Consider the following 17,061-nt stretch of genomic DNA (forward strand, 5'->3'; position numbering starts at 1 on the left):
CCACATTTTACGCTATGCAAGCTATTTTGAGTTGAAATTGTAACGACTGATTTTTAACGTGCAAAGCACATGAAGCTGACTAGTTTATTATAGTGGAGTATTGAAAATGGCATAGAAGGGGATATTGCGAATTGAGAGTGGCATAAACACAACTTCAGTTTTTGTAATGGCATAAACACAACTTGTGAATTGAGGAGTGGCATAGAACCAATTAACCGTTGTTTCAATAACAGCCATCAAAAGCCGATCGAACGCACGAGGATGGATCCAAAATTTACCCATTTTTAGTTTCACAGGAAAATTTTAAACTTAAAATTTGTACTGCCTAGAAGTATTTGAAACAAAAATCCAGTAAATCTTATATGTTGGGTTATGCATTCTGGGGGAGTTTCATCAGATTCAGCCATATTGTTTATCAATAAACCTCATTTTATGTTTTACAACCAACTTTAAACTTAAAATTCAAACTGTCCAGAAAAAAGAACAACATTCCAGTAAATCTTATACTATATTTCTTCTGCATTTTGGGAAAGATTGGTCGGATTCAAAAAAATAGTTTGGGAATAAACATTGTTTTAGTCTGGACACGACTTATTGTAGAGTGATTTTTGGTTGGATACATTCATGTGCGTTCGATTGGCTTTGGATGGTTATAATTGAACCAAAGTCAACGCTGGACTTCGACACGAACGTCACTGGAGCTGCGTCAAAAGTCCAGCCATGACTTTGTCTCAATAACAGCCATCAAAAGCCGATCGAACGCACAGGAATGGATCCAACCAAAAATCACTCAACCGCTGGAATTTTTACCTGAAAGTCATCGAAGCTGTGTCCATACTTGCCCAACAGGTTGCGTATGAATGTAAACCAACATAACTGAGCAAACAGGTCGAATATAAAACTATATAACTAAATGCCACGTTATTCTTTATCGAAAAAATGCCACGTTATTTGAGCCAATTTCAGCAAACCAACTGAGGTCTATTTTTTAGGCTGGACAAGTGGTTTCCTGTTGTGTATTTTTCACTCGTAATAAAAAGAGGGAAAAGGTTACCGGAGAGCGACAACTAAAAGGATCATAGATCCAAAACAGCAAAATCTAGCTAAAAAAGTTCTACCCATGATGATAAGCCATGATATGATTTCCTCTTTGCCTTACAAACAAGGAGAGCCATTTCATCCTTGAATCTCTTGCGTCTTCTGTAAATGCTTGGGGGCGAACAGATCAATCGAAAGCAATATAATACCAACAATTTTTTTCTTCTTTTTGGCCGTAAATCCACCGATGTATTAGCAGTGCAAAGAACCCGAAGTAATAAGATTACAAACAGGTCCATAGAGGACTGGCACCAAGCGACGACTACGGACATTGGGCAATGGTGAGCAAGATACGGTGTACGATACGAATGAATTCGAGCAAATAGGTAAAGCAGAAAACAATGTCAAACAAACACATTGAGAGGAAAACAATATCAACCGATCGATTCGAACGAACTAACGAACTTATAAGGGCTGGGCGACGGCGACTGACTTCGATTGAGCTATAATGAATCGTACTTGCCCAGGCCTGAAGATAGCATGCATACCGTGAGGATCTACCAGCTGACCGCGCCTGCCGGTGCGGCTGGAGAAGAACGCCGCCACCAGCAGTCGCCGGGCCGACGCGGCTGATAGACAGCGTGGGGAAGTTTTGGTGCGCGGCCTGGTTCACCGAGGGTGTGTCTAGAGAAGAACAGCGCGCCGAAGGAGGTGTCTAGAGAAGAACAAGGTGGGCTGGGTGCTGGGTTAAAGGCGAGCGTTCGAAATATTGGGCGCGCGTTCGAAAGTTTAGGTGCGCGAGGGAGGTGTCTGCTGGTGAAAATTTCCCCGTCCTGTACTTCTTCTTTTTTTTTTCTTTTGAGAACACAGTACAACGCAGACGCTCACAAACACGCACGTACAAACACCCCTATGAACGCACGCACGCACGCACGCACACCCTACCCCTATGAGCACCTCTGAGGGACTGAGCCGGCATATCTTGAGGTTGACGAAGTCACCACTGGCGCCTCCTCTTCTTTTTTGGGCTAATCTATTTATCTATAATATCTATCTATACCTCTATCTATCTACATGTTTTTTAATTTTTTTCTATTCTATACATGAGTTTTTGAATTTGAATTTTTTCACTCGTCACCTTTCCGCCAATGCTCATTTGAAGTAATTGAAGCCGTTGATTTGTAGCTTAAAGGTGCTATCTACCGCTCATCATACAAGGACTCTTCAGATCTAACGGCTATGAATGCACGGATTCGTCACCCATGCTTCCCCTTGGACTGGCGATGCTGAAAGAAAGCTTTGAAACTCTTGGAACCCTCTAGATACTTCGGGGTACCTCACTGCTCCACATTATTAAACAGGCCTTTTCCGACATGGGAAATCAAAAGTTGGGGGCTCCATCCAGTACATATGAATGCTCGCTAGCTGCATGGTCTAGAAGCAGACTAGAGTAAATCATCAATTCATCAAATCAATTGGTGTATATTTTTTTTAGGAGGTAAGACGCCGGCATGAACCATTTTCAAGCGTTTAAATTCCTCCTACCTGAAAAATGATTCTTTAGATTGACATCAACAAGAGAACTCTTTTAGAAAGAGTGAGAGAAAGGGAGATATGATTGCATACACTATTCTTAGAAGGGAAATCATGTACTTGTTCATGGAGAGATACAAGTATATCGACTATCTACACTACAATTTTGAAATAAAGGAAACAAAATTGCAAATGTCTATTCTAACTAGATATGTTGGTATTTCTAAATAGTACCAAAGCAATACTTATTCTAAGATGGGCACTCAACTTCTGAAATGCGCGAGTATTCGTAGGTCGATTTTTTTCGTTTTTATTATTATTACTAGGCAGCACATGTGTTTGCCCGTCCAGTGAAACTCTTTCATTTCATTTTTCTTTTCCGCAAGGTCGGGAGTCGGAGAAAGAGGGATCACACGGGAGGAGACGAAGGGAGAGCAGTCACGGGGCCCCACTTATTTATGGTGTCTAGATTTTTTTGGGTGATCTTGTTGTTGTGCGGGGTTGTCGGTGCGCGAGGTGCGAGCGAGCGAGGCCGAGAATGAGAGAGAGATTTTTAGAGGGACAACCGAACGATCTGAAGGACCCAGATTTTCCAATACGCATCGAGCACAATTTACAGCGGGACACAAAATAAACAGAAATTACGTCTAAATCCCTAAGATTTACATGGTAGACCCAGGCTGAAGGCAAGAAATGCGATCGGGTCCTTGCGGCCACCGTCCGGATTGATCCTCGTCGGAGCCGGGCATGAACAACTTGGCGCGACCAAATCGGCATGGCTACAGAGCCTGCACACCATGGCCTCCGAGCTGAGCTAGAAACGCCCTGCCAAAACCGGCAGCCAGCGGAGGTGGATAATTGGAGAGATGGAGAGAGAGAGAGAGTCTTGATCCCTCTCTCTTGACAAAGAAGATGGCTGGGAGTTTGCCTACCTAGCGTACCTGACTTGTGCTCACTGAAGTGTGGGACCTCACGCATGGGAACCACACGTAAGTGACAGACTTGTTGCTCTAATAACTCGGGTGATTATTATATTGTATTAGTACATAGTTTCCTATGGATCCTTCTTAGTCACTCCAAAATGAAGCTTTTGGGAGGTTTTTGAAATTTCCATGTTTGAAACCAAAAACGACTTCTCTTCATGCATGCTTGACTTCATAAGACAAAGTTTAGCTAGGGGTATGGGGTAGATACATGATTTTCCTGGTTTGAATATGTCTAGACCTTGTTTATCAACTTAATTGAATGCTTACTATATGACATAAGAAGACTATGTGCCTTGTTTTTTCATTTTTTTAATTTTTTTCTAAAATTTGCATACCCATTTGAATCTTGGTCAATTCTAGGTTTCACCAAGATTTGAATAAGTTTAAAACATGAATATGAAAATGTAAGCATGTATGCTTCTTAGTCACTTCAAAATGAAGCTATTGGGAGGGTTTTTGAAATTTCCATGTTCGAAACCAAAAACCACATATCTTCATGCTTGACTTCGTGAAACAGAGTTTAGGGTTAGGGGGTAGATACATGATTTTTCTTGTTTGGATATGTCTAGACCTTGTTTATCAACTTAATTGAATGCTTACTATATGACATAATTACGAAGACTATGTGCCTTGGTTTTTCATGTATTTAAACAAGTTTAAAACATGAATATGAAAAATTAAGCATATATACTTCTTAGTCACTCCCAAATGTAGCTCTTGGGAGGGTTTTTGAAATTTCCATGCTTGAAACCAAAAACCACTTCTCTTCATGCTTGACTTTTTTTTGAAAGGAATACGGTAGGGGAAACCCCTACAATGATTTTTTTTTTAAATAATAAGAACCCAAATTTTCGCATCCCTGAAGATTTGAACCTGGGTGGCTGCATGGGTTGTACATCCACTTCCCTAACCAAGTGAGCTAGGCTCACTTCTTTTCATGCTTGACTTCATAAGACAATATTTATGGTTAGGGGGTAGATACATGATTTTTCTAGTTTGAATATGTCTAGACCTTGTTTATCAACTTAATTGAATGCTTACTATATGACATAAGAAGACTATGTGCATTGGTTTTTCATTTTATTGTTTTTTTTAATTTTATGCCCATTTGAATCTTGGTCAAATCCTAGGTTTGACCATGATTCAAACAAGTTTAAAACGTGAATATGAAAAATTAAGCATATATCCTTCTTATTCACTCCAAAATGAAGCTCTTGGGAGGGTTTTTGAAATTTCTATGTTTGAAACCAAAAACCACTTCTCTTCATGCATGCTTGACTTCATAAGACAAAGTTTAGGGTTAGGGGTAGATATATACATGATTTTCTGGTTTGAATATTTTAGACCTTGTTTATCAACTTGAATGCTCTTACTGTATATATGACATAAGAATGCTATGTCCTTTGTTTTTTCATTCTTTTGATTTTTTTTCTGAAATTTTATGCCCATTTGAATCTTTTGGTCAAATCCTAGGTTTGACCAAGATTTAAACAAGTTTAAAACATGAAAATGAAAAGGGAAATTCACTACAAGAAATGTGTTGACTTGTGACATTTTCTCGGTGACCCTAGATAAAATCTTCACGATTCTATGACGATTACAGACCGAATGGTCGTTAGCCATTTGGGGTGGTAAAAACCCTGGAAGATTACGACAATTTGAGCCAAAAACGTCATTATTTTCTAGCATGAAATCGTCATAGCCTAAGCCACGCGGTCTATGACGTTATTTCTAGGCGATTACGACAAATTAAGATCGTCGTAATTGTTATTTTATGATGCGTTCAAATGATTAGGCGGACACCTCAACTTTTGTGCCTACATGTCGTGTCCATGTGTCTGCCATGTGAGTTATTTTGCCCATCTGGCGTGTTCTTGTGTCAATTTTTTCTTACGTGTCACACGAATTATGTTTAGGCTGGCAAGGAGTCCACATATTAAACCTATTTTGACCAAACTTTAGCTTACGTGTCGACAAGGGTCCACATGTATACCTATTTTGACCAAAGTGACAAATATCAAATATGTAACATCATGAACACTTGTTTTCATCCAATCAGAAGACAGATCCGGGCTATCCACGGATCACGCCAGTGAAGCAAATCTCAACTGCCCACGTGACCACTTCTAATCTTCTTACACCCGAAATTTCATAGCGCGCCCCTTTTATTATTGTTCTCAGAAAATTCTTAGCACCACTGTAGTCCCGCGCTGGATTTTGGCCGAAGCGCGAAACCAATCTGAAAACGGGCCTAGCGGACGAGATCAAATTCGAGCCCAACACGCGGGAGACGAAATTTGGAGTTATCCTCAGCCCGAGCCCCATCGAAGAAAAGGAGTACTTATTAGACTACAGAACCCCTCCATCGTGACCTACCCCCACAAGCCACAACGCCTCCTCCCTCCTCCCCTTTCTTCCACCTCCGCCGCCGGCCTATATGCCGGCCAACTCCGGCCACTCCCTACCCCGCCAACCATCTTCCCGGAACTCCATCGTACCCCCTCTCTATCCTACCTCGTGGAACCACCAAACCAAATCTCCAACAGAAACCCTAGCCGGTATCCTACCTGTACAGAGAGGAGAAGGTGGTCCATGGCGACGGCGGCAGATGCGGCCGTCCTACAAGCCCCAGCCTTCACCGACGTCGGCTGTTCCAGGTGGAGTACGCCATGGAGGTCGTCAAGCAGGGCTTCGCCTACATCGGCCTCCGCTTCGCTACCCACGCCGTCCACACCGCTATCGCATCACACCAGCAGCAAGCCGACCATGCTGAGTTCCCCTCGGTACCCTATCTTATCTCCTTTCTCCGGACTCCGGAGCATCCATGCGACCATGCCACTCACCTAACACCAGATCAATGTTTCATTCCGCAGTCGGACATACAAGTCAGCCTCGAGGTGGCCGCCGGTGCACAACCCAAGAAGACGACGCTCCGCAAGTTCAGCTACCGTGGCGTGGTCGTTGATGCCCTCCTCGACATGTCCATGGACTACCTCTTCCAGATGTCCTGACCCACGCCCGCAGTAGGTTAGTGTATTGCATGCTTCTCACATTGTTCGATTTCTTCGTTTTGAAGCAGATGTTTGGCTGTCTGCACTTAATTATGTGTTGTCCTACCGCTGGTAAGAAGGTTTGAACTGGATGCTTGGCTGTACTGCACTCATCTTGCATTTTTTTGTTGTCCTACTGCACCTAATTCTGTTAACTTAGTCAAGTAACAAGCAGTGTATATGTGTTGGTATGAATAAGGCACCATATGTCCGTACTAGTGTCGATTTAGAATATATGAAAGCAGGGTGTTGTAGTTCTATCCTTTTGTTGGTGCTATGCATATGATTCTTTCTCAGTCTGTATGGTGAATTTAGTTTAAATGGTCCAACTTTTTTTTTTTGGTAAATTAACGTAGTGTTGGTCATTTCATATAAACTTATTTGTTCTTCAAATTTATAACTAGCAACCAGAACTGTATAAGTGAAATAACATGTTACTGAACTACTGGTATTTTTGTAGAGAAAAAGTGAATACATTGTCTTGTAATTCTTATTCTTAACCCAATGATTCAAAACTCCCAACTGCTGGTATGGTGTAGTTTTGAAAACATATTTAGGTTTATTATATAAGCTGGAACAGCAAGTGGCATTTCTAGTTTGCTTATTATGCTACAAAAATGCATCAACTTGAGATGTTGGAAACCTTGATTTAAAATCTAAGCCATCTCTTTTTATTTAGTAATTTTTATAAATGATAGGCTGTGCCAGATGTGTGCTTGTTCATTTTCGTTGACATGAATCTAAATAGCCCTTGTTTTTATTTGGCTTGACCCATGCAAAAGCAACATCATTTCATGTTTGCTGATACACACCTTGTTTGGTTGTTCTCGCAGACCTGATGGAGCCATGATGCTTACATGTGTGCTGGAGCGCATAAACCTTGCCCATGGTGACACATGTTGAATATATAAGCAAATATCCATATGAAACAATCCGTACAAGTAATTGATAAATCATGACTATGAAAATAACAAATAAACTAATCATGTAGACTAGTAAGATAGATGAACAGATCACGTCTAAACAAGATAAACCGATTGCATCTACCACAGAAACTAGAAGAAGGAACTCTAACGGAAACAGAAACTGAAAGAGAAACGACAAGATCACATACTTCGCAGCAGCGTCGTTGTCGCCCATGTTGAGGTTGTCGAAGAAGTTGCTGAGGTCCGGGAAGAAGTTGTCGGTGTGGAGGAACTCGTCGTCCGATGACGACGTCGTGATGCCAGTAGTCGCGCCGGAGCGCTCCCCAAAAACCTGATTGCCCCTCACCCGTACAGGTTCACGAGAGGCAGGGTTCTGGAGGCCTACTGTCCCGGCAGTCGGTGCACGCCGACGGACGGGATGAGGAAAACGAAGGCGGCGGCGGCGCAATGAACTGGAAACAGGTAGTCGCATGTGCGTCTGGTACAGACTAGGGTTGGCGTCCGCGCTTATATAGTGCGGTTCGGGAAGGTCGTGGGACGCAGCCCACGTCCGAGTCGGCACAGCCACGATCCAGAAAAACCGGAAGGCAAAACGGCTGAGTAACGCGTCCGTTAATGACTCAAAATTGATTACACAATTAATTTCCCAAACAGCAAAAAGATAAGCTCGGCTCGGCGAGATTCCCGCAACCCGCGGCGCGTCGTGACGTGTCGTGGCGAGGCGAGGCGTGGCATGGCGAGGCGAGGCGGGCGGCGGAGGAGGAGGAGTGCGCGAGGGCTCTCTCTCTTCTCACTCACTTACTAGGACTAGAACAGTCCACCTTATATACCACTCCAACTATCTCCCAACTAGCAATGTGGGACTAAACTTTAGCCCCCACTAGTGCTGCCACTGATTATTGGAATGGGCCATGTGAGTTTCAGAATTTAATAATGGGCCATGGGCCAAAGGCCAAATGCCCAAAATTCCAGCAATCCCCCACAAACTCTCATTGGCACATCTCATCAGTAAGTTTCCAGAACATTGTTTTATATACCGGTATGTCATGGAGACTGTTAAGTTGAACTTCCACTTAAAGCTTCATATTACACTAGATTGCAACTTGGATAGTGGACTATGCCTTGAACTACAAGTTTTATGCTCACTAGCTTCATACAAAGCCTAGACCGATACTAGGCTGCCACGAGACTTCCTCGTGGTTTGGAGCTTATACGTCATACTCCAGGGCCTTTCATGAGTTTACTAGAGAGCACCCAACTCTCATAGATTGCGACGTTTAACAATCAGACTCATATAGGTGTGTTCTTCAAAAGATGTTCTGCAGGACAACATCTCTGCTAAAATAAGCCACTTAGAACACATTAAGATAATTATCAACCTGCCATGCAGATTAGGAGAGTATTGCATCTTACGGAGTGGTAAAATTGCTATAGGGATAGATACTCTCCTCTCAGCTGACCAACAGCTTGTCTCCCAGCTCTAATTCACGGGATCTCCGATCACATAGAGTGGGTTACCACCGTGGGCAGCTCATAGTGTGGGTCTCATACCCATCTCCCTCGATGCATTTTCTATCACATTTCGTGATAGTCCCTTTGTGAAGGGGTCTGCCAGGTTTCTAGACGTATGGATATAATCCAACGCTATAACTCCGAAGTTTCTCATTTTCCTGACAGTTTTTAGTCTCCTCTTCACATGCCTTGATGACTTCATATTATCCTTAGAACTGTTTACTTTGACGATCACAGTTTGATTATCACAGTTCATAGGAATAGCGGGTATAGGTTTCTCAACCACAGGTAAGTCCATCAAAAGCTCACGAAGCCACTCTGCTTCAACAGTGGCTGTGTCTAATGCTGTGAGTTCTGCTTCCATAGTTGACCTCGTAATGATGGTCTGCTTGCAAGACTTCCAGGAAACAGCGCCACCTCCAAGTGTAAACAAATAACCACTTGTGGCCTTAGTCTCATCAGCATCAGATATCCAATATGCATCACTATAACCCTCAAGTACCCTTGGATACCCAGTATAGTGAATGCCATAACTCGCAGTGCCTTTCAAATAGCGCAAAACTCTCTCAAGAGCATGCCAATGAACATCTCCAGGTCTAGACACAAAACGGCTGAGTTTACTTACAGCAAAGGAGATGTCAGGCCTAGTGGCGCTGGCTAAATACATAAGCGAGCCAATGATCTGCGAATATCGCAATTGATCTCTAGCAATTCTTTTATTCTTTCGAATTATCACACTAGGATCATAAGGCGTTGGAGAAGATTTGCAGTCGCTATACCCGAAGCGACTCAGGATCTTTTCCACATAGTGGGACTGAAGCAATGTAATCCCACCATCGTCATCCTTCAGCAGCTTGATGTTTAAGATCACATCAGCTACTCCCAAGTCCTTCATCTCAAAACAACGAGATAGGAACTCCTTGACCTCCTTAATCACAAAGAAGGCTGGTCCCGAATATCAATATGTCATCGACATAGAGACAAAGAATAACTCCCTCGCCCCCACCATGGCGATAGTATACACACTTGTCAGCTTCGTTTACAACAAAGCCTTCCGCGGTTAAAATTCTTTCAAACTTCTCATGCCACTGCTTAGGTGCTTGCTTAAGCCCATACAAAGACTTCAGTAATTTACACACCTTTCCTTCTTGACCATCTACTACAAATCCATCAGGCTGCTCCATATAAATTTCCTCTTCAAGCTCTCCATTTAGGAAAGCAGTCTTAACATCCATTTGATGAACGAGAAGACCATGTGAGGCAGCCAAGGAAAGTAGTACTCGAATAGTGGTCAGTCGAGCTACAGGTGAGTATGTATCAAAGAAGTCTTCGCCTTCTTTCTGAGTATAACCCTTGGCCACAAGTCGTGCCTTGTACTTTTCAATAGTACCATCGGGCCTAAGCTTTTTCTTGAACACCCACTTGCATCCTACAGGTTTGCACCCATAAGGACGATCAGTAACCTCCCAAGTTCCATTAGCTAAGATGGAATCCATCTCGCTACGGACGGCTTCCTTCCAGTAGTCAGCATCCTCAGACGCATAGGCTTCTGAAATAGAAGTGGGAGTATCATCCACGAGGTACACAATGAAATCATGTCCAAAAGACTTTGCAGTCCTCCGTCTCTTGCTCCTTCTGGGAACTTCATTGTCATCCTCCACAGGATTATCAAAGTGTTCTATAGCCATGGTAGGTTCAGGAAATAATTCCTGAGTAGATGAACTGGACATCTCCTGAATTGATGAGCTAGACGTTTCTTTCATAGGAAAGATGTCCTCAAAGAAAGTCGCATCATTCGACTCCATAATTGTACCAACATGCATGTCGGATACCTCAGATTTTACTATCAAAAATCTGTAGCCAATGCTATGAAATGCATATCCCAGAAGAACACAGTCCACGGTTTTTGGTCCAAGCTTGCGCTTCTTGGGTATTGGCACATTTACTTTCGCCATACATCCCCAAGTTCGTAGGTAAGAGAGTTTCAACATTTTCCTTTCCCATTCCTCAAACGGGGTAATGGTTTTGTTCTTTGTGGGGACACGGTTTAGGACATGACATGCAGTCAATATCGCCTCCCCCCACTATGCCTTGGATAGACCCGATGTATCTAACATGGCGTTAACCAAATCAGTTAGAGTACGGTTCTTTCTTTCGGCCACCCCATTTGACTGAGGTGAGTAGGAAGGCGTCCTCTCATGGATAATACCATGTTCCGCACAAAAAGAATCAAACTCGTTGGAAAAATACTCTCCACCACGATCAGACCTTAGCCGCTTGATCTTTCGATCAAGTTGGTTTTCTGCTTCAGCTTTAAAGATTTTGAAGTAATTAAGAGCTTCATCTTTAGATTTCAGGAGGTACACATAACAATATCGAGTAGAGTCATCAATTAAAGTCATGAAGTATCTTTTTCCTCCTTTTGTCAATTCGCCATTCATTTCACAAAGATCCGAATGTATAAGCTCCAGCGGTGCCAAGTCTCTTGCCTCCGCAGTCTTGTGAGACTTACGTGGTTGTTTTGCTTGCACACATACTTGGCACTTGGATTTCTTGACAATAGCAAATTTCGGAATTATATTCATATTCGCTAGCCGCGTCATGCACCCAAAATTAATATGACAAAGTCGTGAATGCCAAATATCGGACTCACTATCATTGCAAACATGATTAATAATTTGAGTACATATGTCTGACAGAGATAAGCGGAACAAGCCTCCGCACACATAACCCTTTCCAACAAATTGTCCACATTTGGAAATTACAACTTTATTGGACTCAAAGACCAACTTAAAACCATCTCGACATAAAAGCGATCCGCTAACGAGATTCTTATTAATGGAGGGAACGTGCTGCACATTCTTCAGCTGGATGGTCTTTCCCGAAGTAAACTTCAGATCCACCGTACCAACACCACGAACAGAAGCACGTGAGCCGTTTCCCATCAGCACGGAGGAAGTCCTTGCAACCTGATAAGAAGAAAACATAGACACATCAGAACATACATGTGTATTGGCTCCGGTGTCTATCCACCAATCAGGAGAATCACATCACGAAAGGACGAGGGGAAATACCGTACCCAACGTCCTTCATCTCAGTATCAACGCCAATAACAACATTTGCGGACTTGCCGCTGTTCCCACGCCGATCATGGCGTTCTGGGCAATCAGGAGCCCAATGTCCAGGAGCGCCACAAACATGGCAGTTCCCTTTCTTCTTATAAGGAGTCTTCCTCTTGAAGTTGGTTGAGTTTGAGGGTTTGTTCTTCTCTTCAAACTTGCCTTTTCCATTGTTCTTATTCTTAGACTTGTGGGATTGGAAGTTTTTCTTCTGTACCACATTGGCACTAGAACCTCCCTCAAAACTACGAGCGCGTGTGTCCTTTGCTCTCGCCTTCTCTTCCACATGAAGCGAGCCAATGAGATCCGAAACGGAAAACTCTTGTCTCTTATGTTTCAGAGAAGTAGCAAAGTTCCTCCATGAAGGAGGAAGCTTGGCAATAATGCCACCGGCCAAAATTTGTCCGGTAAGGTACACTTAAACTGCTCGAGTTCTTTGGCAAGGGACTGAATCTCATGAGCCTGCTCAACCACGGAGCGCTCATCAGTCATCCTGTAGTCATAGTATTGCTCCATGACATACAATTCAGTGCCAGCGTCCGAGACCCCAAACTTGGCCTCGAGCGCATCCCACGCATCTTTGCCATGGTCGAAAGCCATGTACGGGTCAACAATGTTGTCCCCAAGAATGCTGAACAAGGCCGCCTTAAACATGGCGTCGACCTTCTCAAACTTTTCCTGCTCCTCTGCAGAGAGAGGCCCCTCGTGTCTTGCATACGTGGCGCTAAAACAGCCTAGGTTTGTAAACCATAGAGCGCCTTTGTGCGCCACCTCTTGTAATGCATACCATCAAAGAGGGGAGGTCGAGTAGCGGCAGCAACGCTGCTTGAATTGATTTGCCTATAATCAGGTTTTTGGATTGTTGAATATATAAGCAAATATCCATATGAAATAATCCGTACAAGTAATTGATAAATCATGACTATGAAAAATAAACTAATCATGTAGACTAGTAAGATAGATGAACAGATCACGTCTAAACAAGATAAACCGATCGCATCTACCACAGAAACTAGAAGAAGGAACTCTAACGGAAACTGAAAGAGAAACGACAAGATCACATACTTCGCAGCAGCGTCGTTGTCGCCCATGTTGAGGTTGTCGAAGAAGTTGCTGAGGTCCGGGAAGAAGTTGTCGGTGTGGAGGAACTCGTCGTCCGATGACGACGTCGTGATGCCAGTAGTCGCGCCGGAGCGCTCACCAAAAACCTGATTGCCCCTCACCCGTACAGGTTCACGAGAGGCAGGGTTCTGGAGGCCTACTGTCCCGGCAGTCGGTGCACGCCGACGGACGGGATGAGGAAAACGAAGGCGGCGGCGCAATGAACTGGAAACAGGTAGTCGCATGTGCGTCTGGTACAGACTAGGGTTGGCGTCCGCGCTTATATAGTGCGGTTCGGGAAGGTCGTGGGACGCAGCCCACGTCCGAGTCGGCACAGCCACGATCCAGAAAAACCGGAAGGCAAAACGGCTGAGTAACGCGTCCGTTAATGACTCGAAATTGATTACACAATTAATTTCCCAAACAGCAAAAAGATAAGCTCGGCTCGGCGAGATTCCCGCAACCCGCGTCGTGACGTGACGAGGCGTGGCGGGCGGAGGAGGAGGAGTGCGCGAGGGCTCTCTCTCTTCTCACTCACTTACTAGGACTAGAACAGTCCACCTTATATACCACTCCAACTATCTCCCAACTAGCAATGTGGGACTAAACTTTAGCCCCCACTAGTGCTGCCACTGATTATTGGAATGGGCCATGTGAGTTTCAGAATTTAATAATGGGCCATGGACCAAAGGCCAAATGCCCAAAATTCCAGCAACACATATGTGCAGGCTTCCTTCACGCGTTGTCTCTATGTTGTGGGTAAGTCTGGGATTTTTTCCATTTGTTACCTGCTGATCACGCTTGTTACATGCTGCAAATTGTGGTATCTGCTGCTCAGTTGTTACCTGCTGTAAGTAATAGCCTTGTCAACTTGTGCCCCATGTGTTGATCGTGTAGAAATTTGCTTTTGTGTGCAGTATACTGTGAGGTCAAAGTATTTTCAATCATTGTACTCTGTAGTTAGATTAGTTGCATTACCCACAAATGTTGAATATAATATCTTTAAAACTACAGCTGTCACATAGTTTTTTTTTTGTAAAGATTGGTATCACAATTCAATACTATATTAGCATTACATGCTATCAATTTCCTGTTTGGTCACTTTCTTTGGTTATTGTCATTTATATTACATAATGCTTGTTTGAAAGTAACAATCAGATGCAACTGATTTGATATGCCCTTTGGCCACTTTTAATGCTTATTACCACTAGCTACTACTTTGGTCAGGAGTGGTGATCCTGATTCATTGGTACTATTTTGGAAAACTACTCTGCTAGCAACCTGGACTGTCTGCCATGTGTGCTTTACTGGTTATGGCTCGTAAGTTGTCAAGCAATAAATGGAACACATTCATGAACCACAACATGGATATACAGATTATGCTTAGCTCCTTGTTCTTATTGGTTTATAGTGGTATACAAATACAACGTGTAGAGTTCTGAACTCAATTTCTGATATTATGTATGTAGTAGTTTAATTTTTAGTCTGATACTGTTGACTTCTATGCTGGCAGGCTGAGAAGATAGCATCTTGAATGATCTGGGATAATAAAATTCGGGGACCAGCAGGTTAGCGTAGCAGCGAACTGCTTCTTAGTTTAACTTCAAAGCCATTTGCACTGTTGAATCTTGCATTTATCTTCCATTCTCTAGCAACGATTCTCTCCACAAGCTCCTACTATATGTAATATGTGTACTAACATGGTTTGCTTGCACTTTTCACAGATTGCTGAATTGTGCCAAGCACTGAACTGCATCTTTAAAGGGAAGATGAAGATTGAAGCGTTGGTGTTATCTATCAACCATAATACCTGTATTATTTATGCAGCTTGGTTATTCACATTTCGGTCATTGTGGGAAATGATCATGCTGGGCATCTATCTATATCTGGCCTATGAAAGTAAATTTTTTCTTGAGCTGAGTGTGATGTACAGAATATGTTGTGCAATATTATTTTTGGCTGGAATGCCTACAGTACTTGATTTGCTTTGGTGCTTGAACATAGAAAATGGAATCTGTATTTTGGCTCAAACAAGTCCACGGACCAAATACAATTGAATCAGAAGATGAGTTGTTATAGGGATGTGATCTACTGTAAGGCGACTGAACCAAACGAAATGGAATGTAAAACCGGCTGATGCCTAGAAACAAACAAAATGTTATGTAAATTGGCTGATGCCTAGAAAAGAAAAAAAGGCCAGATTGTTGGTCTTGGCCCATGTAGAAAAATATTAACAACCTGGAATTAATGGGCTTGGCCCATATAAATGACTAAAATGGACTGGGCCAATTTTGAACTATAACGATTTGATTTCGTCATAGTTTTGCCACGTCAGCTTTGCCACGTAGGATCTGATGTGGCATGGCCAGATCGCTGGTGATGATATTGGATCGTCATAAAGGTTACGACGATCCAATATCGTCATAGACGATTATGTCGATTTCAACTATAAGTTCATGTTAGTTAATTCCTGACGCTCCGTTTTTGACAATCCATTTTTTGTCATAGAATCGTCATAGATAAAAAACCGTGACGATCTAGTGACAAAAATGGAGGGTCGCAAGTCAACATATTTCTTGTAGAACCTCCATCCTTCTTAGTCACTCTAAAATCAACTTAATTGAATGCTTACTATATGACATAAAAAAGACTATGTGCCTTGTTTTTCATTCATTTTGATTTATTTTGAATTTTTATGCCTATTTGAATCTTGGTAAAATCCTAGGTTTGACCAGTTTAAATCATGAATATGAAAAATTAAGCATCTACCCTTCTTAGTCACTCCAAAATGTAGCTCTTGGTGGGGTTTTAAAATTTCCATGTTTGAAACCAAAAACCACTTCTCTTCATGTGCATGCTTGACTTCATCATAAGACAGAGTTTAGGGTTAGGGGTAGATCTATACGTGATTTTTTCTGGTTTGAATAAGTCTAGACCTTGTTTATCAACTTGAATGCTTACTATATATATGCCATAAGAATGTTATGTCCTTTGTTTTTTCATTCTTTTGATTTTTTTCTGAAATTTTATGCCCATTTGAATCTTTTGGTCAAATCCTAGGTTTGATCAAGTTTTAAATAAGTTTAAAACATGAAAATGAAAAGGGAAGCCTGCATCCTTCTTAGTCACTCTAAAATCAACTTAATTGAGAATGCTTACTATATGACATAAGAAGACTATGTGCCTAGGTTTTTGATTTATTTTATTTTTAATGCCTATTTGTATCTTGGTCAAATCCTAGGTTTGACCATGATTTAAACAAGTTTAAAACATGAATATGAAAAATTAAGCATATATCCTTCTTAGTCACTCCAAAATGAAGCTTTTGGGAGGTTTTTGAAATTTCCATGTTTGAAACCAAAACGACTTCTCTTCATGCATGCTTGACTTCATAAGACAGAGTTTAGCTAGGGGTATGGGGTAGATACATGATTTTCCTGGTTTGAATATGTCTAGACCTTGTTTATCAACTTAATTGAATGCTTACTATATGACATAAGAAGACTGTGTGCCTTGTTTTTTCATTTTTTTAATTTTTTTCTAAAATTTGTATACCCATTTGAATCTTGGTCAAATTCTAGGTTTCACCAAGATTTGAATAAGTTTAAAACATGAATATTAAAATTTAAGCATGTATGCTTCTTAGTCACTCCAAAATGAAGCTCTTGGGAGGGTTTTTGAAATTTCCATGTTCGAAACCAAAAACCACATATCTTCATGCTTGACTTCGTGAAACAGAGTTTAGGGTTAGGGGGAAGATACATGATTTTTCTTGTTTGAATATGTCTAGACCTTG

At 42.1% G+C, this 17,061-nt stretch overlaps 1 protein-coding gene across 1 annotated transcript; it reads left to right on the forward strand.

The window, feature by feature from the left end:
• The first annotated feature begins 5,920 nt into the window (after positions 1 to 5,920).
• Positions 5,921 to 15,241, forward strand: LOC127302112 (small ribosomal subunit protein uS19-like). The gene is made up of 6 exons (XM_071820322.1): positions 5,921 to 6,340; positions 6,431 to 6,584; positions 7,441 to 7,499; positions 13,980 to 14,024; positions 14,779 to 14,833; positions 14,990 to 15,241. Exons 1-2 carry the CDS (start codon positions 6,227 to 6,229, stop codon positions 6,566 to 6,568), a joined length of 252 nt encoding a protein of 83 aa, XP_071676423.1. The 5' UTR covers positions 5,921 to 6,226; the 3' UTR covers positions 6,569 to 6,584; positions 7,441 to 7,499; positions 13,980 to 14,024; positions 14,779 to 14,833; positions 14,990 to 15,241.
• The last annotated feature ends 1,820 nt before the right edge of the window (positions 15,242 to 17,061 follow it).

This window comes from Lolium perenne, chromosome 5 (genome assembly GCF_019359855.2).
Source record: "Lolium perenne isolate Kyuss_39 chromosome 5, Kyuss_2.0, whole genome shotgun sequence".
NCBI lineage: Eukaryota > Viridiplantae > Streptophyta > Magnoliopsida > Poales > Poaceae > Lolium > Lolium perenne.